Below are 27,209 nucleotides of genomic sequence, written 5' to 3'. Positions count from 1 at the left end.
AATTTAAAAAAAAACAGGTTCCATCTTGAATCTGAATCACAGGAACATGAACCCCGGGAGGTGTGGTTCACTGAGAACCATCAATGTAACTTCTCTCCCACTCACTACTCATAATTTTGTTTATCTGCTTTGGAGAGCTTTTCACAAGCTTTATTATCACAGGCATATTCGTGGTTTACATATCAGTTTGCTTCTCTTAGAGAGGAACCCCTACTTAAGTACATCTGCATTTGCTGTCTTCTTTGACTCAGAATCTGTCAGTGTTTGGCACGCAGGCCAACATTAAGTATTTGTTGAATAAATAACTGAGTTCTGAGTTTTCTAAACTATGTTCAGCTCAGTTACCAAGACCATATGTTGATGTGACCATGGACAGTACTGAAATTCTTCCTTCCAGTTTTAAGCACCTTGTAATACATCTTAACTGTGCTTTTCTGAAAACATGCCTCAGTGTAAAGGTGTGGTAAATTTATATCCAGATGGAACATCAAATCAGATCCTTCTGCTTGTGTCATTTTTCCATTGTACTCTTAAAAACTTGGGAAATATCTCATGGCTTGCTCTCGATTATACTATTTCAAGTAATCTTGATTCTCTTTCATAATAGTTGCATGTTCATTTCTTTAGAGAGGAATGTAGAAATGTCACAAAGATTTGGGGAATGAAGCTGGAATGCTGGTAACTTCTGAACAAGTTGTTAACTGGATTTTCAAATCGGTGGTGACTTCAAGTTTCCCAGAGAGCTTTTTGGCATCCAGATGGCCCTGAGATGGCCGGGATTTATTCTTTTTAAATTGTACTTTATTTAGTTTTTAATAATAGTTATGGAAAATTCAGAGAGCTTTTATACAGTGTACTTTGTGGACTTTGACGACTATGAATTTACATAGGTAGGGTGCTCCTAATCTTGCTTTTCCTTTCTGACGATGCTCTGTCGAAGACTACACAAGATTCTTAATCTTTGGAGATAGAATAGGCCCGTGCTTTTTTGCTGGTTGCCTGGAAGGAACATGAAGAAGAGGGCCCAGGAGATAATGCATGATTTCAGGATACTGGTATTACTTCAAGTTAAAATATATGTATTTCATATACATAATCAGCTTTCTCACTTCTTACATAAATTCCCTCTTTGAAATCTTTAATACACATGCATATATTAATATAATAAAAAAATGCAGCTTTCCTCAGGTGCATTTCTTCAGTTTATATGCTTCATGTAATCCTTATAAAGCAAACTTAGAAGGCAGTGTTAAAATACTGCTTATATCTGAGACATAGTAGAAGAAAATCTTAACACAAAATAAGTTACAGTAGCAACTTCATCCCAGCTGAGTAACCTCAGGTAATGCATTTCCCTCCTCAAGGACAGTTTCCTCGGCTGTGAAATGACATGACTGGGGAAATGTTCCTTCTAGTTTTTGGGTTCAGATGCCAACAGCGAAGCAAAACCACTGACAGAGATGCCTGCTTGGGTCCTTAAAATAGAAAAATGCTAAAGGTATGTATCTTACTAAATTTGAAGGGGTTTGGTAGAAATCAGGATAAGGTACCACTTTTTTTCAGAGTAGAAGTTCATGTTTTCAAATGAGAAAAAGAAAAGAGGTTTGATTCCTACTTACCTAACAGAATTTGGAGGCTTAAACTTGAGCAAGTGCTTTTCCTTTTTCTGAAAAGACTGTGTCAGAGTTTTAGCTCTATCGGAATTGTTTACATCATACTTTAAAGGACGTATCCAAGAAAATCTAAGTGGAAATACACAGTCTTCATAAGCTGAGGAAGTGCAAGAATGAGGTGAGTTGGGTGGAAGGATATAAAATAGAAAGGATGGTTTTGTAAAATCTCAGCTGTATTACAGCAGAGAAAGGTCACCCAAACATTCCGTAATGATACTGCACTGGGCCAATGGGAAAAAATTCTTATAAGACTTTTAATTAAGGTGAGGGTGGCAAACAGCATATCAACACCTTCCTAGTGAAGCATTAGTCACCTGGGGAATCATTCCCACACCCATATACTAATGTAACAGGGAACATGTATAAACAGAAAAGCATGATTTAAAAATGATCTGTTCAAACCCTCATAGATTGAAACACTGCAGGAATTAACTTCTAACAGCCTGGGGGAATGCAGGAGAAGAGTGGGTGACACTCAGGCCAAGTTCTATTTTAAAAGGGTTTGGAGCTGGAGAATGCAAAGCAAGCAGAGGCATGAAATGTTAAATGCAGCGGTGCATAAAGTCTTTCCAAATCATGGTCTTCGGACCTCTCTGCTCTCCCCAGTGGCTCTGCAAACTACTTTGTCACCCATTCAGCAAACAGTGTCGAACATTGGTGAGAATGTTTGATATGTTGATCTGGGTGATACGGGAGTGTATGCACATGTCAAAATTCATCAAGCTGTACAGTAATATTTATGCATTTTATTGTATGTATCTCAATTTAAAAAAACCACTTAACTGATTAAAAAAAAAATGAGGTTTCATCTTGAATCTCTGAATCTTCAGGTGCCCAGTCTACCAGCTGTGAGGAGTGGGCAGGATGGAAATGAGTGGCTGGGGGTAAGGCCTCCTCAGTACTCACTGTGCAGGGTGGGAGGGCTGCAGCAGTGCCACTGGAGCTAAGGGGAGGCCCTGACTTCCCCTAGAATGTTCACAGACAGGGTGACATTTGATACAGTTCTCAGGAGGTGAGAAGGACAGTGGCAAGTGTGGTAAAGGGTTGGGCTGGCACTGGCAGAGGGATGGGGATAGGGAAGCACACAGAGCTGGAGAGGTTGAAACAATAGGGCACATTTGGAATGTGGCTGCTGGTTCTCACCATTAAGAAGAAAGTGCCAGCTTCCTTTAGGTAATGCATACTGTATATTTCTCATGGCCTTTACCTCCAAATTGGATTCCCAGAGTACTCAGTTTCTAATTGCCATAAAAAAAAGTCAGGGAATGTAACCTGATGTAGGATTCCAGTTTAGCCAATCACATAGGGGAACGACGAGGTGACCAGAGGCACTGCTGACGCCCTGTGCGGGGCCCGTGGAGGTGTGTGGCCAAGGCCCTTCCAGCGTTACTGTGTTTGATCCACATAACTCTGTGGGCTAGGCACTAATATTATTCCCATTTTTAAATGAAGAAACTGAGGCACAGAGAGGCTGGACACCTTGTCCAAAGTAACCTAGCAAGTGAGCTAGGACCCTGGCTCTAACCCAGGCAACCTGACTGAAGGGCCTCAACTCCGAGCCAATGTGCTCTCCTGCCTTCAGACTTCACACCATCACCACCAGGAAAAAGACACATCATACCAGTGTCCCCACCATCCTGCGGCTTTCCCTCCTCACACGGAAAGGAGGGCACAACGGTGAGGGGGTCACAAACTGGGCGAGGGGGTGATATGGCAATGCACCCACCAGATCTGTCTTCAAGGGAGGAGGTGCTGCCGCCGTGAGCACTGTCAGCAACCGGTACCCTTGGGGACTGCCTCCACTGCTGGGTCCCTTGCCCAGGTCATGCCACTTCCCAGACTGCACCACAGCCAAGAACTAATTTGCGAGGCTACATAAAGGTCCAGCTATCTAGGTCCAGTCATTCTGAAGGGCCCAGCTTACTCCAGGGCCTCCAGGGAGGTCTGCTGAGCCTGTGGTTGGGTTCACACTGCAGCTCAACTTCTCCATGAGGCCCATCCTGCTTCCTGTCCCTCCCTCCACAGATGTTGACCCCTTGGGCATTCTTTAGTGAACATCCTGCCTCTCTGTTTCAGAGCCTGCTTCCCAGGGAACCTGGCTGGTGACATATCAGTGCCAATGAGCAGAGAAGTCTGTGGTCTTTCACTGTGTTCTCTCTCCTTTGTAATTTCCTTTTGCATTATTTCAAAACCATTTGCCTTATTTTAAGAACTGCTCATTTTTCATGTTCCTGATAAATACCTAAGAACAAAAGAAATTGAGAATTTATAAAATTCTCAAAGGTGGGTTATTTAAAGATTCACCCTCCCCCCCTTTTTTTTGTTAATTAACTTTATTTTGAGTAGTTTTAGGTTCACAACAAAATTGAGTAGGAGGTACAGAGTTCCTTTATTTCCTCCCTGCCACCCCCCAGCCGCACCCAAGCGTCCTCAACTTTTTCTTTTGTTCTTGGCAATAGATACAGGTAATGGAAGTAATACCCTTTAGAACCAAAACTTTCCTTAAAATAGTTTATATGAATTTGTAATTGTTATTTTTAATGTGTGAGTGGTCGGCAGACTTGATTCCAACAGGCTTTTGCTGTGTGACCTTGGGCTAGCTCCCTAATCTTTCTGAGTCCTCATGCCCTCATCTTTAAAATTGGAATTATAGTTATTGGGAGGATTAAATTAGATGGCATCTGCCAGCTCCAAGCAAAGTGCCTGACATTTAATGAAGATTCAGAAAATGGGTGTTTTAATGTAAAGTTGGCACTGCAACAGTCATAGGATGTATTTGTTTCCTGTGGTTCCTGTAACACATTACCACAAACTTGGTTGCTTTGAAGAACAGAAATCTATTTTCCCAGGCTCACAGAGACCAGAAGTCTGAAATCAAAGAGGGGCAGGACCACCTTCCCTTTGGTAGCTCTAGGGGAGAATCCTCCCTTGCCTCTTGTAGCTTCTGGTGACTGCTGGCATTCCTTGCCCTGTGCCTGCATCAGTCCAGTGTCTGCCTCCAGGGTCCCATCACCTTCTCCTCTCTGCCTTCTTTTCATAAAGAGACACATGCCTGCAGCTAGGGGCCCACCCTGATAACCCAGGAAACCTCCCCTACTCAAAATCCTTAACTTAATTGCATGTGCAAAGACCCTGTTTCCATATAAGGGAAACTTTCCAGGTTCTAGATTAGGATCTGATATCTTTGGGGAGCTATTTTTCAGTTTACTGCACAGGGTGACACAGTACCTGTCCTGTCTTCATAAGGCATGGCCCTAAACTTTTCACCTTTGGACCTCTAGAACAGTCCTGCATCCCTTCCAGTTGGTTATTCAAAACCATCTGCCTGATTTTAAGAAACTTCCTCCCTCTCCCAAAAGAGATGGTGGCTCCCAAAGTTGGGTAATTCTTTAAGGTCGTAGCACTAGGTTTTGGAGCACCTGCCAAAACAGGTTTTAATTAATCAGGGATGCTCTCTAGCATTGTTTCTCAAACTTATAATTCCAGGCACCTCTAGTTCAGTAGGTTGTGTGAGCTCTGGGAGTCCAAAAATTTCAGTGTCCTAGAGGAATCTTATCATGAGCCAAGACTTGGAGACACTGATTTCTACAAAGTCCTGTACCAAACCCTCGAAAGAGGGAATTCCCCTGCCTGCCTGCTGGGTGTGTCGTGGTTACATGACTGAGTTTTTATTAAAAGGGTGGAGGGAGAGAGAGCGGGACCGAAAAGAGCAACCCTGCAAGCTGAACAATCCTATCTTTACAGTATTCGCTGGAACAGTTCCCTAGCGGGAAAAATTCCAATTCCGAGTAAACAGAGGATGACGACGGCCCGGATTTGGCAGTCCTGCTGCTGTCACTAGCCTGAGACCTGGTGCGTCTGACTGATCAAGCCCGGGCCGCGCTCTCAACGGGAGCCGAGGCTTGGAGAGAGCGCCGCTCCAGCAACGGGCGGGTGGTGGCGGCCCGGCTACTCCAGTCCCGGGGCGGAAGTCCGCAGGGGTGGGCAGGGGAGTGGCTTTTAGCGTCACTCCCGAGAGGGGCAGCCACTCCAGAGTGGCGCAGGCAGGGGGCGTGGGGAGCGTAGGTATATTTATTCTGGCATAGGCGCCAGGTGCCCGGGCCACTCTGAACTCAAAGGAGCTGTCCTGAGTCCGAGAGCAGGCCGGTTCTTCCGAAAGGGCTAAGGTGCCAGCACCCGTGTTTGGCCAGGTGGGGGTGGCTGTGGTGCAGGTGGCCGGACACACAGAAACATTTTGGGAGTTCTGCAAGTCCGTTTGCGTTGATGGGGTGCAGAGTTTGGCTCAGCCGGGAGCGATGAAGGAGCAGTTAACAGTTCAATTGTGGGGGTATTGGGGCGCAAAGTCAAGCTCAGCGGGGAGGTGGTGGGGTGCGGTGTCCTGCTCATCCGTGGAGTTATGGGACCGTGTCAGGCTTAGCCAGGAAGTGAAGGGGGAGCAGGGTTAGGCTCCGTCGGGAGGTGATGCTAGAGGGAGGTCAGGTTGAGCCGGGGCTGATGGGGGAGCAGTGTTAGGCTCGACCGGGAGGTTATGGAGAGCAGGGTCAGGTTGAGCCGGGGATGATGGGGGCGCAGGCACAGCTTCAGCCAGGCCGGGCGCGCGCGGTGGCGGCAGAGGTGGAAGCTTGCACGGCAGCCGGAGCTGGTGTGCTGGAGCGCTGCTCCTAGGCGCCCCTGGGAGCTGCGCCGGCAGCTGCAGCTCCCGTGGCCCGGGTCGGCGGGAGGAGCCCGGCGCGGCCCCCGCCTCCTCCAGCCACAGGCTCCTCCCCCCCGCCTCCCGTTCCCCGTCCGCCCGCCCGCCCAATCCGCAGCCGGGCCCCGCGGAGCCTGGTGGCTTGTCTGGCCGGGGGAGGCTGAGCGCGACCCAAGAGAGCCGCGGCGCCCGCCGACCAGGGACCAGCACGACTCCCCAGACACCGCTCTGCCGCCTCCGTCCCATTGTCGCGGGGACGCACCGAGCCACGCCGCTCGGGCCGAGATTCGATTCTCTTCCTCCGACCGGGAGAAGAGCGCTGAAAGCCGGACGGCTGCTCCGGGATCCAGCGAACCGAGGCCGCTGCCGCTGAGGCTAGCGGCTGGAGGAGGAGACGGAGGCGGAGGGAAGTGCGCGTCACTCCCGGGAGGAGAGTTTCACCTCCAGGCAGAGGCTGCGGCTGCCAGTTGCATAAAAGCGGCGGCGGCGGGCGCTGGGGCTTCAGGGGCTCCCTGGCCATGGAGAGAGGATCCGGACCCGGGGACACCAGAAGCTCGGCTTGGTCTCTTTGGACCCCTGTATAGACCTGAATAAGCCGACGCTAAGCGGGGGAGGGGAAGGTAAGCTAAGGGGTCGGCCACCCCCTGTCTGCTTCCCTTGCTGCCCGCTGGGGGCCACTGCAAGGAGAGGGGCGGCAGTCCCGCACACCTTCCCGGCTGCCGGAGGCCTGGCATTTAGGCACTTCTGCTGAAAAGGAAAACATCTCCCGCCCGCCGCAGCACCCTCCTCCGCCTGCCCCCGCGCGCCGCCTTCCCGGTCTCCTCTCTGTACTAGGAGTAACCATACTCGCCCGGTTAAGTCCTCTCCATTAGAAAGGGTCTTTGGGAACCCCGTCTTCATTTCTTTCTCTCCCTCTCTTTTCATAACGTGTACGGGCGAGGAAACAATGGACCTTTGCAAGTCGGTATGAAAAGCCTCAAACTTTCTGGAGAGGGCTGGGGTGGGGGAACAAACCCCACAGGAAGCCGACTGCAGTGAACGGTTGTATGTGCATTGCAGCGTCTCGGCTTGCGTGTGCGCGCGTACGCCTTTGGGTGATCTTTGTCTCTACTGTTCCGCAGGGTTGGTGGGCCCACGCCCCCACCTTACTTTCTGTTTGTTAAAGAAAGGCGAGGCTTCAACATTTCACTTTAAAGTAAGGCGAGGCTTGCAGCTTTCTTTAAAGCTGGGAGTAGCTTTAGCGGTGGACCCCATCCTTAGCTTTCCTCGGCAGAGTTTTGGGAGGTTTGGCAAAGGCGGGGAGTCCTGCCCTCTGAGCGCCCCGAAGTGCCGCAGTTAATGCTAGTTGCTACATACTTTGCAATAAAACCACAGGCCTGACGTCCCTGGATGCTCTCAGCTGAGGGCTCATGTGTGTCACCGACCTTGCGGCGGAGCGGAAACCGCTCACGTAAAGTCTCTGCATAAGGTTAGGAGAACAAACTTTGATGTCTCCTTTCATTGACAGCGGGGATTAAGGGTAGACTGCTTAATAGTTTTAAGAACTTTAATTCCGCATAGGAACCACTCACTGGCCTGTGCTCACCACTCCTTGTTTCAGTGGTGATGCGACGTTGGCTAACTGCACCGTGTTGAGGGTGCAGGTGAGTTGTCTTCCTGTCTCACCTGAGCTGAGAGGCCAGAATCCTCCGGGCAGCCCGGCATACCTGTTGGAAATGGTTCCGTGTTAAAAACAAACATTTAAAATATTTAGCCATATGGAACTTTGTTAGGCAAAAATGGACCTATTAATGCTTCTGTGGCCCTTCAAGGAATATTGCTATTTTCCAAATTGGTCTGGACATGATAGTCTGATTGTGTGCTTTCCATTAGCAATTCTAAGGGCTCTTTTGAGTTTTGCATTTCTGGATAAAGTGGAAGAAAGTGCAGTTGGCACCAAACTCTGCTTGGTAAACTCGGGGTAGCACCTCCTGGTGTTTTATCCTTTATGTTGCAGTCTCCCCTTAGCTTTCTTGTAGGTAGGTGCATTTCAGGATCAGGTGTGTGGGTGGGTGGAACTGGCAGCCTGTCTTCTGACTTTCAGTTAAGTCCTCCTGCTTGCTGTTGCTTTATCTGATGAATGTGTGTTTATAGGCTCGGAAAACTGAGGTTGTAAGTGAATTTTGAGTCATTCCCTGTTCTGCTCTGACCTGTTCTGCCTGTGAATGAGCGCAGAAGCCAGGAGGGCTGGTCCCTGTGTGTGTGTGTAGACAGGGAAGTTGAATCAGTATTAAGTTCTTACCTGGTGCTTGTTCAGATTTGCTGTGCCACAGCTAATTGTTTGGGTAGAATCTCCTTTTTTGATCTAGCCTGTAACTGAGAGATTTTCAGAAGTCTCAGATTTCACCCTAGGAAACCGGAACAGGACAACACCTCATCCATGTTCTAATTTATAGACTTATTCAAGCCTGTTCTCAGAGAGCTGCTTTGGAAGCCAAGAGAAGAAAGCCAGAGATTAAAGTAATTGGGGGCCGTTTCTGTAGTTGAAAGGCTACTGTTTACCAGCTAGGGACCTCTGGGCAGGATTCTGAAATTGAGACTTAATGATGTGATGAACCACACTTAAGAAAGAGAAGATTTAAATGATCGGTATCAAATGCACAGTTCTTTACTCACATGGATGCTGTATGTAAATGTGTACCTTGTAAAGTGCTATAAAGAGTATTGCATTACACCAGTGCCACCCACCTGCCTGCCCACCATCTATTCAACTAACAATTATTAATCACCTATTGTATATTGATGTGAATGCCTGCCTGCTTTATGTCTCTGTGGAGTGTTCTTGTTGGTAGGGAGAGGGCTTTGGTTGGAGTGGTTGAAGCTTGTGGGGGCACAGGGAGCAGAGGTAATCTGGTGGTCGCTGCCATCTATAAGGGAAGATAAGACAATCTCTATGGATAAAGAAATGAGCCTAACCAGGAAGAAAAGGAGATGGACAATGCAAAGGCCCAGTGAGTGTGTGTTAGGAGAATTATCCATTGAATGCTTTAAAAAGCTAGAGGAGGATCATATTGCAGGAGAGGCAGGCAGTTTCATGAGAAATAAAATTTACTAAATCAGACAAAAATAGTAGGGACTGCCAGCTGGTGTAAGAGGTACCATTTAGAAATGTAAAGATTGGAGGATGTGAGTCCAAATTGAGTTTAAACCAAGGCTCTGACAATTCCTAACCATCTGCAATGGGGCAAATCTCTTAATTCATCACACATTGTTTCTTCATCTGTAAAATGGGTTTAAAAATACTTTATGGAATTCTTTGAGGGTTAACTTCAATTGGCAGTGTATATGTTGAAGTGCCATGCAAGCTAGTGCTGTTTGGTATCAAAAGGTACTTTCAAAATATGTTCTTTTTAAAGCTATCAATAGATACAAATCATAACTTAATCTAAGTGGCCTCAGTCGCAGGTTTTTATATTATTGGCCCTTTCCAGCATTTTCTGACTCCCTTCCTGAGTGCAGGTCTTTACACTTTCAGTTAGCTGTTCTCTGGCATGCCTCACTTGTTATCTTCCCAGCCCATCCATAGGATATCTTTTCATTGTGTTGGGGTGGGGAGCACTAACTGGAAGGATAGGCTGTCTGGTGCAATACACCAATTGAGAGGGGCTTGTCTGGGGCTGGACTGTAACTCACACACTCTTCTCTCTGCCTCCCCAGTCTTGCTGGCCCTGCTCTTTTTCCTCTATCCTAACAAGATGAATGTAGAAAAGGAAAATAAAGGCTATGCATCCTCATTTTTGAGACCATGAAAATCACCCTTACTAGTTTACTCCATTTGTAAAGAGGTGTAATTTTCAGCTATGCTGTCATGGAAAAGTTGGGCTCATTCACGGCTGCTGCTCCCTAGGTGGAACTCAAATCTGCAAGCTTCCGTATGCTAGCTTCATTCTCCACTTGAAGTAGATTTCAGCTCTTCTGACATTTTAATAAATTGCCTTTGATACAAATGCATCCTCAGATATTTTAAACTATCATGGTAAATGTGACTTTTTGGGGAGGGCAGCATGCATATAAGTCAGTTTTCAGGACAGTGCGATGCATGCCAGATCGAAGCGTGTAGTTTGAAAGGGCCCAGAGAGGCTAACTGATTAGGTAAGGTCATATAGCAATTAATGGCTGAGCAGGGACAAGAACCCCTTTGTCCCTATTTCCAGCCGGCACTTTTTCCCACTCCAATATACTCTAATTTTTTCCTGTTTGGGTTTGTTAGCAATGTAATGATTTTGATGTTTTCATGTGAAATATGTTGCATTTGGGCTTTGAAACCCATTGCAGCCAGGTTTAAGGCAGCCACTATACCTTTTTTTTAATTTGGGAGAATAAACACATTGTGCATAATGGGCTGATATGACTTGGGTACATTTCTGTCAAATGAGGAATTAAGTATAAAAATAATGTTAGCTTTACTTGCATGTTCTATAAATAGCAACAAAATGTAAAATATTGTAGAAGTGCACAATTTTTAAAAGAAGCAAGTTCCTGGAAACAGTATTTAGATTTGTGTTCTGAGTCATAGGGTACAAGTGTCTTAGAAATATGTTTTCCTGTGCTTGGCTTTGGGATCCTTTAATGTTGGTTGTCAGGAACTGTGTGCAACAAATATTTTACTGCATTCTTGAGGTGTACAAAGGCAATGTGCTGGTTGCCGTGAGTAGCACAAAGACAAATGGGGCAGAGGGTCTTAAAATATCCCTTTAAAAGAACTGAAACAGACTCAGAAGCTGTGTATGACTTAAAACACAGACTTGCACTCTCCCAAGAAAACATTCCTTTGATCTCATAGGCAGATCTTCTTTGAAATTGTTATTCCTACACTAACTGACAACCAGATTTGTAACAAGACCTTATTTTCATTACATGGCAACAAGGGATCAACCTTTTACATTTATTTTATCAGGGCTCTGTCTTAGTTTGGACAAAAAGTAAAAATGTGTCAACATTTGATGAGATTTTATATCATGAAGCCTGGCACTCTGTTGCCTGAGAGGGTTGGTTGCATGTCGGTGTTGAGCACTGAGGGAATTGTTCTCACTGACTTGGAGTTTGATATAAGGATCTTAAAACTGTGAGTATCCACCAGGAACTAGTGGTCCTGGTCATACCTGGTTACCATGTTTCTATGAAGAGTGCAGTTGTTACTGATTGGGGGGTCGAGGGGGAGCCTCTTGCCTAATGATTGGCTTGTACTTGGAGCCTGCAGGCCTTCTGTTATGCCGATTTCTGCTGATGGTGACTCACTTCCCTGAAGAATGAATAGTCTTTCACGTACAATGAGGTTGGAAAATTAATTGTTAACATTTTAGGGATTCAGAAGATTAAGTTTAGCACAAAGACAAATGCCTGATTCCTGTTTCAGAAGGAACGAGAAAAATGAGTCATTGTTTGGTTTTTTAAAATGTTGATTGAAAAAAAAACAATTTTGTTTTTTATACCTCCAGGGTCCCCACTGATCAACTTTATATGAGAATTTACAAAATAGGATACTTCACTACTGCAAAGGATGTGGTTTCAATTGTTCAGTAGGTGCTGTTGAATGGCGATAGCCATTCCCCAGCCATCCTGTGGTATACTCAGAAATGAAATGCCAGTCATGTCGAAAAGCTAGCAGTTTAGGAGGAAGTAGGCTGCATATGAAGGTATAGCTGAAAAGGCCACATGGGAGCCGAATCACCTTCAGCCTGGTGAATGGCATATTTGGTTCATGTTAATTGCTATTCTCCTGGCTCTTGTGCTGACGGGCACACCGCCTTGCCTGCCTTACCACCGGCCGCTCTTCCTCCAGCTTCTGATAACCACGTCGCCTGAGCTTGGTTTTAACCCTGCAGTATTTCTTCTTGCTCCCTGTTTGTGCCTGTGGCACTCGAGCTCCTCATGCAGTCCCTGCTTGCCTGTCCTGTGGGCCATGTTCTACCCCACTTCAGCTTCACGACGTCTTGCCAGCGCTCTAGTGCTGAGGAGTTGCTCATCACTGGGGTTCTTGCCTGTTGACTGTCTGGTACCTTGAGTTTTGGTGAACATTGAGAAGACTGGGGAGGAGGCATAATGTGATCTCTGGTAGGCCTCGGAGGACAGGGACTCTGTTTTGTGTTTTGGCCAAGAAATCTTCAGGTGACACACTGCCTGCCCTCCTTCCAGAGACTGTGAAGACTTGATGAGTGTCTTGTTTTCTCCTCGAGTTGGTCATTGTTGTACAGTGTGTTGCCATTTTAATGGAAGAGTTAAGTGGTAGGTTTTAGTTCACACATGAAACTATTCGTAGTAGTCTGATGCTATACATTTGGGGAGGTAAGTTGGCCAGGGCCTTTAAAAATGTACTCTATTTCATTTTTTGGGATTTAGTAAGTTCAGATGATCACCTCTGTAGATCCACCAGCCCAGGGTCTGTGCAGCAACATGCCACTAATTGCCTGCTACATTGTGTCATCTCCTGCCCCCCCCCCCAAACACTGAGCCTTGAGCTCCTGGATACTTTTTGTACCACTGGGTCCCCATGATGGAGCACAGTTCTTGTCTCAAAAGAGATGCTCAAGTCTGAACATGTTCCCTGCTTGCAAGGGGTCTACTCTCAGTGGTTAAAGTTGTATTAAAAATAAGCTCTGTGTTGTAACAGTGAAGACAAGTAGTGATTCTACAGCATCTTACTACGCTGATGGACAGTGACTGTAGTGGGGTGTGGGGGGGGGGACTTGGTGAAGGGGGGAGCCTAGTAAACATAATCTTCATGTAATTGTAGATTAATGATAACAAAAAAAAAAAAGCTCTGTGTTGTAGGGAGAAGCATTAATTAACACGTTTGGATTCTGCTTCTGGCCCTGCCATTAATAGAAACTTTTCTTTGGTGTCAGATTGAGTAGCCCTGGATGACTTCAGCTGGAATATTTCTTAGTTGAAAATACTGTTAGGCAATCCAATCCAGGGAGGTCTCCCCTCTGTGCTTAGTGAGACCTGAACCTGGGAGAGGGTTCTTGACTCTGATTGAGAAAGAATTCACGAACAGGTTGGACGAGTGTGGTAGCTAAGAAAGGATTTCATTAAACTGAGAGTAGCAGTGAATGTCAGCAGCTGCACAGGCTGTAGAGAGCAAGAAAGAGCAGAGGGAGGAAAGGGAAGCTCATTGAACTCCTGCTTGGCATAGAGTAAATCCCTTGCCAACTGCTCAAGCCAGGGTCACCTGGCATCCAGTGTCTGCTTGAATCTGCACAACGTGGGAACAAATGCCCTGCCACCCAAGGATTTGGGAGAGCTGCAGAGCACTGGATGGAGTGAGGTTATGTTTTGAGAACTTCCCAAGGGCAAAGAAAGGAGATTTTGGGACAGGCTACTAAAGAATGTGATTGTACAGCTGCAGTCCTGTCTGGGTCACCCATGTAATGGGAACTTGCAAGCCCAAATCAGAGATCTCAGGAGCCCTTTCCTACTTTTCTGAAGTAGAACAGAGACAGAGTGAAGACCTGTGCTTAAGTGGAAAACAGAATAAAATAGCAAAGTGACCAAGACACTTACCACTGGAAGAGCCCAGAGACAAAACACAGTGAGTACTGAGAAGTCTTTATTTAAGGCAAAAAGTATACATGCAAAGAAAGGGAAATGGCGGGCAACCTCAGAGAGGAGGCGCACTTAAGGGTTTAGTGTTTGGGGTTTTATAGGGCCTTTTGGATAGGAGTCAGCATAAGGCATGATGTGTACAGGTGATTCATAACTCCTTTGAAGTTGTCTTAAGAATAGGGTTATTTAGGGGACTGTGTTGAGCTGGATCTTGGCATTCTTTATCTACATAGGTTCATTTACACTTTCGAAGGTCTGTCTTCTGTCCTGGTTACATAGTTACCTAATTGATTAAGGGGCTGGAAGAAGAGAAAGAACAGTATACAGACTAAGTTAAAGAATAAGCCGGGCCTTTTTCGCAGGCTAAGTGGAGTTTTTACAATGTCCTGACCCTTGTCCCATGTCCCCGCTCTACTTCAGAAAGGCATGTCCAAACACACTCATTACTTGTTTCCTACCGTCACTGCATTTTGATATCTGTTACCACCAGATCATGAACTTTTGGTACATTTGTGCTTACTTGTCAAAAATGTCCCTATTGTCTCCCCTCCACCCCCAACACTCCCCCTTTCAACATTCTACCAACATAACTTTGTGGATCTTATTCTCCAGAAGTATTTTAAAGCTTTGTCCCTGGTGCTCGGCAAGGAATGCGGCCCACAGGCAGTCCTGCCCTTGACTATAACCTTAATTAAATCGGCCTCCCTCAGGTCAGCCTTTGGCTGTGGTTCTTTCTTTCAAAGGCCAGCTGCTAGGCTGATGGCATGCCTGCGGCCGCCATTGTGTGCCTGTGCACAGTCGTCCGTCACTGTCAGCAGGTTGGGGGCCTCTCTGCTGGGTCCTCCCCGCTGGTGGGTAACGAGGGAGAAGGGGGGCGGTCTGAGGACCGCTGGGAGGGAGGGAAGACAAGAGGACAGCTTTCCAATAGAAAGAATTAAGGAAGAAAAGGAATCCGAGGAATAATAATCAGAAAAAAGGAAAAAGAAGTGAACAGCAGGGGCGGGTAGGTAAAATTGACTCTCTCCCCAGTTTTCCAAGTTGAAGCCCAGTCTTCCTCCAGTTTTGTTTATCCTTTAGTTTTTTACTTCCACGGAGAGGTCTATATACTTTGCTCTTTTTTAATTTTGATTTTTGATTGGGGGAGGAGTGTTAGATACTCTTTATTGTCATTCTTTCTCCCCTATTGGTCTGTACATCCATGGACCTGCTTAACAGATTTGACAAAAAAGATAGGATTAATGAGTATGTTTGGAGGCAGAAAAATCAGATATCTGCTCTCTGTATCTTGCATAAATGAGAGGACTTTAAGAATGAATTAAAAATACTCCTTAAAGATTGCTTATTTAACTTTAAAATGGGAAGGTGTTCACTTGGTTTACTTTGGGCATTAGATTACAAATAAAGTCTTTGTTTTGAAAGACCCATATTTTAACAGGAGAGTCCAGTATAATTTGCCAAGGCTCTATCTCCTTTAGTAAAATTGTAGCTAATTTGCTAATCTGAATTTTAAAAATACAAACCTACAAGCACTTATTGTTTTGTTTTTTTCGACATAAGAATACTCAGTATTTTTAATTAATTTTTGTTTTCCAGGGATTTACTGTTTCTTGACAATAGTTTTCTAGCAGAGAGTGTATAGCTTAACTGAGAAGTGAATTTTAATCAGGTAAAAAAAAGTTCTTCTAACTTTACTTATTTAACCAACTCACATGCTTATTTCAACTCTAATGATTAGTGGCAAAAACATCATTTTTTGTCAGTTTAGTCTTTTTTAGGGGATTATATGTTCGAAATATTCCTTATAATTAATTCCCTGTATTATATTTTAATAACATTAGTATGTACTGGGAGAATTATTTCCCTTCGAGGGAGGAAAATGTGAACAATACGTGGTACCAAACTGAAAGTCAGGTGTATATTGGCATTTATATATAATAGTAGCTTAACTTTGGGGAATTTAATTTATCATTTGTGTCTGGATTGACCAACTGGAGAAAGAAGGTAGGGGAAGAGCATTAATGTTTCTTTTTTAAAAATTAAAGTATCATTGATATACAATCTTCTGATAGTTTCACGTAAACAACACAGTGGTTTTGGCATTCTCCCCTATTATCAAGTCCTCACCCCTCAACTGTGGTTGCTATCAACGTAGGAAGATGCTATATAGAGTCATTAACTGTCTTCTCCCTGCTGTCCTGTCTTCCCTGTGACCTGCCTATATTGTGATTGTGAATTATAGTGCCCTTTAATCCCCTTCCCCCTCTTCACCCACCCTCCCCTTTGGTAACCACTAGTCCCTTCTTGGTGTCTGTGAGTCTGCTGCTCTTTTGTTCTTTCTGTTTTGCTTTGTTTTTATACTTCTCAAATGAGTGAGATAATTTGGTGTTTGTCTTTCTCCACCTGGCTTATTTCACTGAGCATAATACCCACTAGCCCCATCCATGTTGTTGTAAATGGTAGGATTCCTTTCTTTTTATGGCTGAATAATATTCCATTGTGTATATGTACTACATCTTACTTTATCCATTCATCTACTGTTGGACACTTGGGTTACTTCCATATCTTGGCTGTTGTAAACAGTGCTGTGATAAACACAGGGGTGCAGATGTCTTTTCGAATCAGGGATATTGTTTTCTTTGGGTAAATTCCTAAAAGTGGCATTCCTGGGTCAAATAGTATTTCTAGCATTAACATTTCTTAGCCCCTTATCCTTCAGTGTCTTAGGGAGAAGTTGATAATTAAGGGCTGGTGCTTTCCCCTTCTGCCTCTAGACCTTGGTCTGGGTATGACGGGCTTAAGTCAGAGTGACCCAGGAGCTATGCAAGTAAACTAATTTTGGGGATTTTGTCAGACAGTGGTAGGGGCTGGAGACAGATCTTGGTTTTCAGAGTGGAAGGGAAAAGCAGGGTGTGACAAGTGCAGGGCAATAATGGAGACTGCCTCTGACTCCACAGTGTGAGGGCATTATTCCATTTACAGAGCCTCAGGGTATTCTGTTTGGGAGTATGCCTATGCAAGACTAAGCAGGTCTCTGAAAGGGAAGTTAATCTTTTCCCTTCATCTGTCTGTCTTCTCCCAAATAGCTATCATGTATAGACCTACTCATTAATGCTGAATTCCACTGGTTGTTGTAGAAAATGTGTTTTATCCTGTGTGCCCTGGGCATACAATGTGTAATTAAGTATATTTCTCTAAACCATTTGTAAAAGGATTCTTCCCCATCAGACTCTTTGTTTCAAATTTTGTTTTTGAAAATCTTTATGTGTATTTAAATACATAAGAATCTCTTGCATATTTCTTCATGGGAATACTGATCCACACTTAAATATTTGACAGTTTGTGAAATTAAAGGGCCTAAAAGCCAACTTTGCTAAGTTTATTTATTTTGAACAGTTTTGAATGATTGAGGTGTTGGGCTCCTTGTTTATCAACTATAGACATTATCTGAATCTAAAAACTAAATGAATCCCCCCCCACACACCAAGAAAACCCCCTAAATCTGAAAACTACCTTGATGTATTCTCTTGTCTTTCTCCTAAAAATAGGAGATTAGAAGTTGGAACCATTAATTGAAAGTTCAAGGTCATTAGCTGTTTAAAAATTTTATTAGGTCATAATTACTAATAACTATAAACATTTATCATTTGTTTAAATGATAATTTGCAAACGCCTCTCTTTCCTGATATGTTTCACTCTTTGCTGTGCCTGAACATACCAGTCTGTGTGTTGTAAACACTTGCTACCAAGATCTTAATGAAAGGAAAAGTTTCTTCAGTCAGATTTTGGCCAGTTGTGTGGAAACTCTTGGAAAGCAAAAAGACTGTAACTTGTAGAACTGACCTTTAGGTTTGGATACTGTTTCCAGAATTACATCCTTGATCAAAGAAGAATCCACTTGATGAAATCTTGCCAATTTCTTGACTGTTGGTACAAACCTGAATTTTCCATTAAAAAATAAGCCCTCGTAACAAAGTGTAGGCAGGAGTTGAAAGAGCTTAAATGAGCTGGAAGTACTGCATTTTCATTAGGTGTTCAGGATGCCGGGGCAGTACGCCTGGCGAAGCCCCGGGCTGTAGGGGCCCCATTGTGCTGGGTTGGAGGGGCCCGGTGATTCTGGTGCTGAGCCCATGGCCTACGATGCAGCTGTTCTCCACCACTGCCCAAGTGATGAGTACTGGTGGGCAGTTTGTCTTCTGTATTAGCATCTCAGCAGGAGAAAGAACAAGAAAACTCAGTCCTCTTAAACAGCTCTTCCTCGTTTTGAATTACTACTGCTATCTCTGTATTGACAAGACCTGCCGTTTGATCACAGCATTTATTGGCTGTCAGCATAACAATATAAAGTGGAATGAAATGTGTTCCTCTTCCCTATGTGCCTGCTGCATTTCATATTGTGTTAAAACTATTAGGAAATACTTAGAAAGGTTGAGCTTGTCCAGATAGTTTGTTGCTCTTTATCTTTACAATTCCTGTTTGCGATTGGTAATAGTACCTTTTAGTCAGTCACCCAGTAGATTGCGTACTAGGATTGCATTTTTGTAAAGATTAATGCATTGACTTTTTTTGCTTGAAGTAGTAAATGTCCTCAGTTTTTCCCAAATCAAGGCAATTGATACAGAGAGATGAGACAGATTTCCCAGAGACTCAAAGATGTTGAAAAAGGATTAAGTGGGAAATTGCAGTGCGTGTGTGTGTGAGAGAGAGAGAACAAAGAGATACACAGAGGAATACTGTAATCTAAGTTCAAAAAGCTCTTAGTGAGCACCTACTATGTGTAAGGTCCTGTGAAAATAACAAGATGACTAAGATATCCCTGTTCTCCAGAGGCTTATAGTGAACTAACTGCAGGAAATGGACATAGCTTAACTGAAACATAAAGCAAAAGACAATCCAGTAAGAGTTTAAAACAGTTTTTAAAGAGAACAAGGAAAGAGAAGCAAGAAGCTTCCTGTGGAATCCAGAGAAAGCTTCATGGATGAGATAGCGCAGTGTTTGGAAGCTTTAAATGAAAATATCTCAATTTTCTTAAAAACGTGCCCTTTTTATAGGTCAAAAAACCCCAACAACTCTGCTCCTTTACTGAAATTTAAAAATAAATTACTTTATGTGATTACTTAATTTATTGCTAAATAAGTTAATTGAATGCACTTACCAACTCTATAAGCCCCTTCCATCTTGAGTTACAATTTGAGTTATACACTCTTGTTATCCAAGAGAATTTTCTTTTAAGATAACAGTTTGTTTTGAAGGTTTGTGTGTGTGTGTGTGTGTGTGAAGGCAACTGAGAATTAGACAAGTACTAGACTTTGACTACTTCCCCCCTTTTTTCAGCATTTGCATTTATATATTTTCAGTTAAAATGATGTTTTCATATTCTTAGTAATCTCTTTCATTATCTACTTTAAATATTTGCCTGGATTCCCTGTGCAAATTTTTAATTGTTTGATTTTATTTTTTAAACAATTAATTATTAACCAGTCGTTTTGGGCTACCATTTTTTATCAATCCAGTAACCGAATACAAGATAAGTCTTTCAAGGAACATCTCAATACCAAAAAATTATGCCTCAGAACGTTTGTGGAGTGCATTTCCAAAGTTATTATGACTTGGATTACCCCCTATTTGGACTATTTGGGTGTTGAAGGGGGTAGCTCAGGCTGTAACAGTTCTTAAAATATATCATAAAATACTGATGTGTCCCTTCTACATAGTGCTGTGTGATTTCCACTAGAAATACAGCCCTTTTAAAAAATCACATGTAATTAAAAAAATTAAAATATTAAAATGACCTATACTGTAAACAAATTAATAGTGTAGTAAGTAAATACATTGTAGTAAAAATTTTTAAATGACACCTAATACTCACCTTGAAGTCTTAGAAGTCAGAGAAAGCTCTCTTATTTCGTCTGTTAGCCTCCCTCCTTTGTTCTCAGGACCCCAAACTCACACCAGTGTCACAAGTACTAGCACCCTTATGGATTAAATGGCCGTTGCTGAGATAGTCTCGGAACCTGACCACCATTTTCACAGTATTTCCTTGGTGAGTTACATGATGCCTTCATGCAAGGGACTTAACATTGAAATAGGAATTCCATTTCTTGGGGACGCTGTAAGTCTTTTATCTCCCCTAGTTCCCACCACATAATCCTCTAAGGACTGCAAGAGCTCACAGTTGCTTACTGAATGAAATGTCAGTTTTTTTCTATGAATAATTTCAATATATTCATTGAAAATACATTCATCATATTTTAAGTAACTGATTTTTAAGTTTTTAATTAATTGTTTCATAATACTACTCCTAAAGTAAACTCATAAATGTTAAGTGAAATCTTAAGGTGATATGTTTGTTTCTTTAAAAATTGTGATAAATTGAGAGGGAAATCTGCATAAAATAGGATTTTTGGTTGTAATTGCATTCTAAGATACGGTTCCAACAACATATCACTTAGGAAAAGTGATTGAATTTACTGCTTATGCATTTTCATGTTCAGTAAAAGAGAGCTAATGGGCTGAGAGCATGTGTACATATACATAGGTATGTATGGTTTTGCAGAAGGTTTAGGGGGGAAACACAGCCATGATTATTTTTCATGTACTGACCATTTCTGTGTGTGCCACACACCATCTGTATTTTCATGTTAGGATATATACTATTTGGTGAATGTGAAGACACAAATTATTCCCAGTGGGATGGTGGCTTCATTAAGCTTCTCACTGCCTTTTATTTTATTGTGGGAGCATCTGGAGACACATTATCTCCCACAAAAGGCCCTCCAGCCTGTTACGTAGTAACGACTTTTCTCACCCGGAAACAATGAAGTATCAGATGAGTGCAGCTTCAGACAAAGGATTCCCACTCCTTTTCAGGGCAGATTGTAGTCGGGATTCCCCTCCTACTCTGCGAGTCTGGCACTCGAGATCATCTACTTGATTCCTTTCTTTGTTAATAGACCATCATAAAGGGGTCTTTGTTGTACTCTTTGTTCCAGCAGGATGGATCCATTTTTTCATTCTGCTGCTTGGCTCATGCAGCAGTTTCTTTAATAGCACCTCGAATCATGTTGTTTTCTCTTTGTCATGGAGTTTAAGCTTTATCTCAATAATTACTTTTGTTCAGAAATCAGACTCCACAGAACTGCTTTTGACAAACACCCCAAGTCTGAGAATGTTCTCTGCCCCATGTAAAATCAGCATCAATTCCTGATTAGATTCACTTCTGCATCCCGTTCGTTTCCAGATCTTTTGGGTCATGGAATGCTTATTTGTGGCTTCTCTAATGACCACATTTTGTATTTAACGGATTTGCTGTAGTTTAGAGCAATTTGGAGGTACCCTTTTGACTAGGATCTTTATTCATTTTGGCGGAAGATGAGGGGAAATACAAGGGTATTGAATGAAGGCAGGTGACTCTTGAGATGCTCTAGTCGTTAAGGAAGAGAGGTGATGGAAGAGGCTGAACAGCATGTTTCTGAAGCCTTGGAGGACATCTTATTTACCCAGTCACTGCAAAGAGAACATTATATGCATAGGCTGTTTCCTTCCTTCCCTCCTCCCTCCCTTCCTTTAATTTGGCAAAGTAACAACAGTAAGGTTTCCTTTAAAACTTATTCTTTCATTCAAAAACTTAGAAATGTTTGCTATGAAGAATATAAAAAGTAAAAAGGACTGCCCTTTTTACTCATGGGAGACTCATGTATAGTCTAGTGAATTGCCGCCTGAAGAATGCCAGAGACTCTTAATGTACCCTTTCAGACTGATCACAGTTGAAAGTTACACCCTTGTGAAACTGACTCCCAAAAATTATTGCCTCTCAATTGTTTTGAAAGACATCAGTATAATTGTTAAGAGTCTGAACTCTAGTATCACAATACTTGGGTTCAAGTCCTGGTTCTCCTACATCCTAGCTAATTAGCCTTTCCAGGTCTCGTGTGTAAAATGGGGTTAATGGCATCTACTCATAGATCTGTGGTATTAGATGAGTTAATACATGTAAGGTGTTTCGAGCAGGGCCTGGTAGTATTTTTCTTTATCATCTAAACCATACTATTTGAATGCCTACTACTTTGTAAACAAAATTTGAGGATGTAAAGTGATTATTAGAACATACAATTCATATGAAGTAAATTTGAAGATCTGATTGGCTTCATTTAATGATTCATGAATCAGGCAGCATCCCATCTTAGCAGATAGAAAGGAGCTCTGAGGAGCTCTGCAAAATAGAAGGCTTTTATAGGCAGCAGGGGGTGGGAAAAGGAAGTTTCTATCAAAGAGTGGATTGTTTCAGGCAAGGTCACTTTCCTTTGGCAAAGGGAAAGCTTAGGGATAAGGGGGGTGGGAGGGTGGTCTACCAGGCAGATTATCTCACTAGTGCTGAGATTGACTGGTTAAAAGTCGTATTCCTGAGAAAGCCTGAAACTACAATTAGGTTAGGAGTAAGTCTGTAAGGGGATGTGGGCTTAGCACAGGTGGCTCCATTTTGGGCTTGTCTCTTTTTTAGCAAGATAATACAGACTTACGAAGACTTCCTTACTAAATGAATTTATAGTCTATAGTTAAGTGATAATGCCAATAGAAATACTTAAATTGCTTCACCAAGGGATAAATCCAATGAAGAAATGAAACACCTAAATAGTGAGTGCTTGTCTATTACAACTTCACTGGGGCTCTCATGTGATCCTTCTATGACACATGGACTTTAATTTCAGTTTGAAGAACTGTGACCACCCACTTCATTATCACCAAGCTATGTTTTAAAGATATAAAAATCCAGGGATTATAATGTGCAGTGATTAGAGGATGCTTAGGGAAGGTGATTGTTGACAGGGATATAACCAGACTTGTTATTTTCAAAAAGTTATTACAGTGATTACCAGGGACTGGGCGGAAGGGGAAATGAAGAATTATTGCTTAATGGTTACAGATTTGGGGTGATGAAAAAGTTGTGGAAATGCATGGGGGGGGTGTTGTGCAACCTTGCAAATACACTTAATGCCAGCAAATTGTACACTTGAAAATAGTTACAGTGTTAAATTTTATCTTATGTGCAAAAAGAAGCTGTTACAGTTCTCCCATTTCTGAACCTTATTTATTTGTTTTTTCTTTTCTCAGTGACAGTGTATCATGCATGCCACTGATTCCAGGGGACACTCCCCTGCTTTCCTGCAACCTCAGAATGGAAACAGCCATCGCTCATCTGGCTATGTTCCGGGGAAGGTTGTCCCGCTGCGTCCCCCTCCTCCTCCAAAGAGCCAAGCTTCAGCCAAATTTACCTCCATCAGACAGGAACCCAGGGCCACCTTTGCTTTCTCACCTGAGGAGCATCAAGCCCAGAGAGACAGCCGGAAGCAGAAGAGGCACAAGAATACTTTTATTTGCTTTGCTATTACTAGTTTCTCATTTTTTGTTGCACTTGCAGTTATTTTAGGAATATCCTCCAAATATGCCCCAGATGGTAAGTGTGTGTGTGTATGCCTGTGCATCAGTAAGGCATATTCTAGAAGAAAGAAGGGAAGGGAGCAGAAGAATAAAACTAAAAAAAAAAAACAAAAACAAAAAACCTTTTGTTATCTACATTGGTGCTAGCTAACTAATATATAATGAGATAATATTAGGTGTAACTTCTTATAAATGAGAGCAATTGTTAAAGGAATCCATTGGAAATGATAAAATTAAAGGACTGCTTTTACTTACCATTTGCCACTTCATCCTGTGCTTAGGTCATTCCTGGAGCATTTCTTTTCAGAATGCTAATTTTAAGAGTCTTTATTGAATTCCTGTGGTAGCACAATTTTGTTCTTTGTGGTAAGTATGATTTTCAGAATGCCAGAAGTTTTTAGTGCTAAAAATCACTAAGTGTTATGAGAAACTACATTTGATCTTTAAAAAGGAAGTGAAAAATAATAAGATTTGTGTCTATGGTTTAAAATGGGCAGGGGGAGGCAGTTCTAAGAGAAGCTTCAGATATTTTTGAGGAACAGCGTATATCCTTAAAGGAGAACATCCCTGAGGAAGTATAGGTTCTGACCACATTGGTCTACAACTCATTTATCACTTCGTGGTTAAACATTATGTAAGGAAGTTTTAATTCCCTAAATGGCCTTTGCTTTTTAGGCTGGTAACATATCAATACTTAGGATGATCTTGAAGATGTTAGTCAGCTTCACCATAGTACCAGCAACGAATAGCATCGTAATAGAATCCTATCCATCTGCCTAGAAATTGCAGGTCTCAGGGCTGCGGAAGGAGAAGAAGACCGTAACCACCTGGATTGGTACCATTTGATAAACATTTTCCCATTTATAAGACTTCAAATATTATCTTCTTTATATTTTGTGGATACTTTAGAGGTTTTATAGACTGAGCTCCTGGGGCAGGTAGTGTTAATACTTCCAGAAGAATAGATGTCAAATCAGAGACATGTTCATATCAGCATCTTTGCGAACCAGGCCAGTCGACCACATAATGAACTTGAAACATTGCTGTCCACTGTACATGGCATTGACATTTTCTCTCTTCTCCAGCAGAATAGCCAGATTCCCTGCAGCTGATTCATTCTTTCCAAGTAATCTGCAGTAAAGGGATGCTCGTTGAGTGGAAAATCAGAGCTGAAATCTGTGGCTTTAATTGGTGTTTTCATATTCCATCTAAGACATTGAATCGCTGATGTGGTTCCTAGAATCAACATTCTTTAGTTTCACATTTTGGCAGTATATTTGCAGAATTTCAGTGGAAAGATTTGGTATGCTGAACTATTTCAGGGTCAGCCTCACTGTGGTTACTGTTATGTAACTCAGATAATGCACTCGCTGCTCAACGAGTGGGTTGCTGGGAAGGTGGGGCTGCTAAGCTATTTTTTGATGTTTTCTGCTGAACACATATTTTCTCATTAAGTGTACTTTCCTGGAAGGAAGCAGACTAGAATATTTGGTGATGAATCTAATGAAGCATGCTCTCCTGGGGAATAATTATAAAGAATTAAGAGGACTCACATAACTGATAACAGCAGGTTCTAGACCTCAGAAAACTGAATTTCCTTCTCTGCAGCTGGGTACAGTACTTTTTACATGGGGCATACCTTTGCTTGTGATGTAGCATCCTGCTTGTGATGTAGCATTCTAGCCTGATATTTTATGGGATGAGAGGAAGATAGAAGGAAGAAAGTTCAAGAAATCCTTAGTACTCTGAACAAATTGAAGAGATTTCTTTTTCTGACGAGTTATTCTGTTTTGTTTTTTGTTTAACTAAAGTATCATTGATACACAATCTTATGAAGGTTTCACATGAACAACATTGTGGTTTCAACATTCACTCTCAAGTTCCCCCACCTCCATTGCAGTCACTGTCCATCAGCATAGTAAGATGCTGTAGTCATTACTTGTCTTCTCCGTGCTGTACTGCTTTCTCAACGGCTATTCTTAGTATAATAGTGATGATCACTGGTTTATAAGAAGCAGATATCAATAATTGTGGAGCTGCTATGTGAAAAATTAATTCCACAAAGTAATTGCCAAGGATTTAACTAGTGAGACTAGTTTTAACTAGTACAGCAGTTATTGTTACCTCAGAGAGAAAGCCCAAGGATTGGGGGACATGAATGCTTAGAAATTAGATAATGTTTGCATTAGCATTATGCAAGTTCAAAATGAGGAGGCAGAATTTGCCATAAAAAAGAGTAACCATAAAAAGCAGTATCTTTGTGCTGCACCCAGTCCATCTACGTTTTTTCATATTATTCCCCCACATGGACCTTTCACCTTCATTCCATTCTGAGGTGTGTCTTGCCCATCCCTACCTTTGCTTACTTCAACTATTGGCTACACCTTGCTCCAACTGGCAACCAGATGGACTCAGAGTGAGGGATACTTGTGTCCCTTGTATTCCTCTCTCTCCTTCATGATCCTCTTATGTAAGTGCTCTCCGCACTTTGGGGGTCTAGGTCTGGTGTGCTCTGTTGCACTCAAACTGCCTCTGTCCACTCTCGGAGCTGTTTTGCACCTGATGTAACTGCCACACTGTTCGGCATTTAGGGATTTCATACCTGGTGGCTTTTTCTCCCAAGCTATATTGTACACTCGGAGGGCTGTGAGCTCCTTTATAACTTCTGCAGGATCTAGTATAGACTGGGCAAGTTGATCCTCAATAAATACTTGGTCATTAGCTGATCAAAATTAGTGTGATCCCCCTGCTCCCCTGCTCCCCTTTTCCTAATATAGCAGAAACTAAAGGTTTCATGCATGAAGTATTTGTGGCAATGCCCAATACTTCCATGTTTTCATCATCACCTATTCAAGAGGCAAATTCTTATTCTAGTAAAGAACACAAGTAAACCTCATTTCTTAAAGGGGAACTTCCATATCACTCAACTTGCTGAGTAATCTTGGGTTTGACTTCTTTAATCTATAGATTCCTCATCTCTGAAAGTGAGAAGGCATGTCTTTGGCCATTTGCTCCTTGCAGGGAAAATGCACATGTCTGAAGATGGCAATATTTATCAGCTGCTGCCTTTGGAATGAAAGGGGCTATTATTGCTGCTTTTATGACTCATTATGCATAGGAGGGAACTTGCGAAAACTTAATATACATATTGCTTAGCAGTTCCATTTTTTATTTACCAGTATCTTGTGAACAAGTTTTCTTTTCTAAAACAGCTTTCCAGTGTGGGTCCAAGGATAATTCACATTTTTGCCTCTTACTGTTGATTTATTTCCAGAGTAGATGATTCATGGCAACTCCATTTTTACCTTGCAGAGTTTGACCTGAACTGGATGATAGCAATTTTAACTCAAACATTTTTAACCTAAAAAAAAAGAAAAGGTGGCATTACCTTTCTTGTGTGATGAGGAAGTAGTAAAGGTTTTGATGTATATCTGCTGGGTGGGATGGAGTGATATTTCCATCCTTATAGCAAGAAATTAAAATATGTCAGCCCTTTACCTGCAGATTGTAGGAAATGATGGAAGTGCTTGCACATGGCTACATTCTTGCCTTTTGTTGGGTTGATGGGATATTGATGTTGTATTTTTTTCTAGAGAATTGCCCAGATCAGAACCCCCGTCTCAGGAACTGGGATCCAGGACAAGATTCGGGAAAACACGTTGTTATCAAGGAGGGAGATATGTTCCGTCTGACCTCAGATGCCACAGTGAATTCTATAGTCATTCAAGACGGAGGTAAATAATGGTCCCTTTCTATGAGGACTGCAAAGTTGCTCTTTACATGGAAACATTTGATGTTCCTTATATGGAAAACTGTTCTTAGCCTTT

The 27,209-nt window shown here is 42.6% G+C and overlaps 1 protein-coding gene across 5 annotated transcripts in view; it reads left to right on the top strand.

The window, feature by feature from the left end:
* The first annotated feature begins 5,744 nt into the window (after positions 1 to 5,744).
* Positions 5,745 to 27,209, top strand: part of CEMIP2 (cell migration inducing hyaluronidase 2) — a 76,032-nt gene continuing 54,567 nt past the window's right edge. For 3 of the 5 annotated variants that reach the window (XM_073228645.1, XM_036991154.2, XM_073228646.1), the window contains exons 1-3: positions 6,506 to 6,983; positions 23,056 to 23,398; positions 26,976 to 27,116. In XM_073228645.1, coding sequence (XP_073084746.1) covers positions 23,068 to 23,398; positions 26,976 to 27,116 — 472 coding nt within the window. In that variant the 5' untranslated portion in view covers positions 6,506 to 6,983; positions 23,056 to 23,067. Of the gene's footprint in view, positions 5,864 to 6,505; positions 6,984 to 23,055; positions 23,399 to 26,975; positions 27,117 to 27,209 lie in introns of those variants that run through there. The other 2 variants (XM_073228643.1, XM_073228644.1) reach the window with 2 other exon arrangements.

The sequence above is a fragment of the Manis javanica genome, chromosome 2, assembly GCF_040802235.1.
Source record: "Manis javanica isolate MJ-LG chromosome 2, MJ_LKY, whole genome shotgun sequence".
In the NCBI taxonomy this organism is placed as follows: domain Eukaryota; kingdom Metazoa; phylum Chordata; class Mammalia; order Pholidota; family Manidae; genus Manis; species Manis javanica.
The sequence above is the reverse complement of the archived record's forward strand: the minus strand, read 5'-3'. Positions and strand labels throughout refer to the sequence as shown.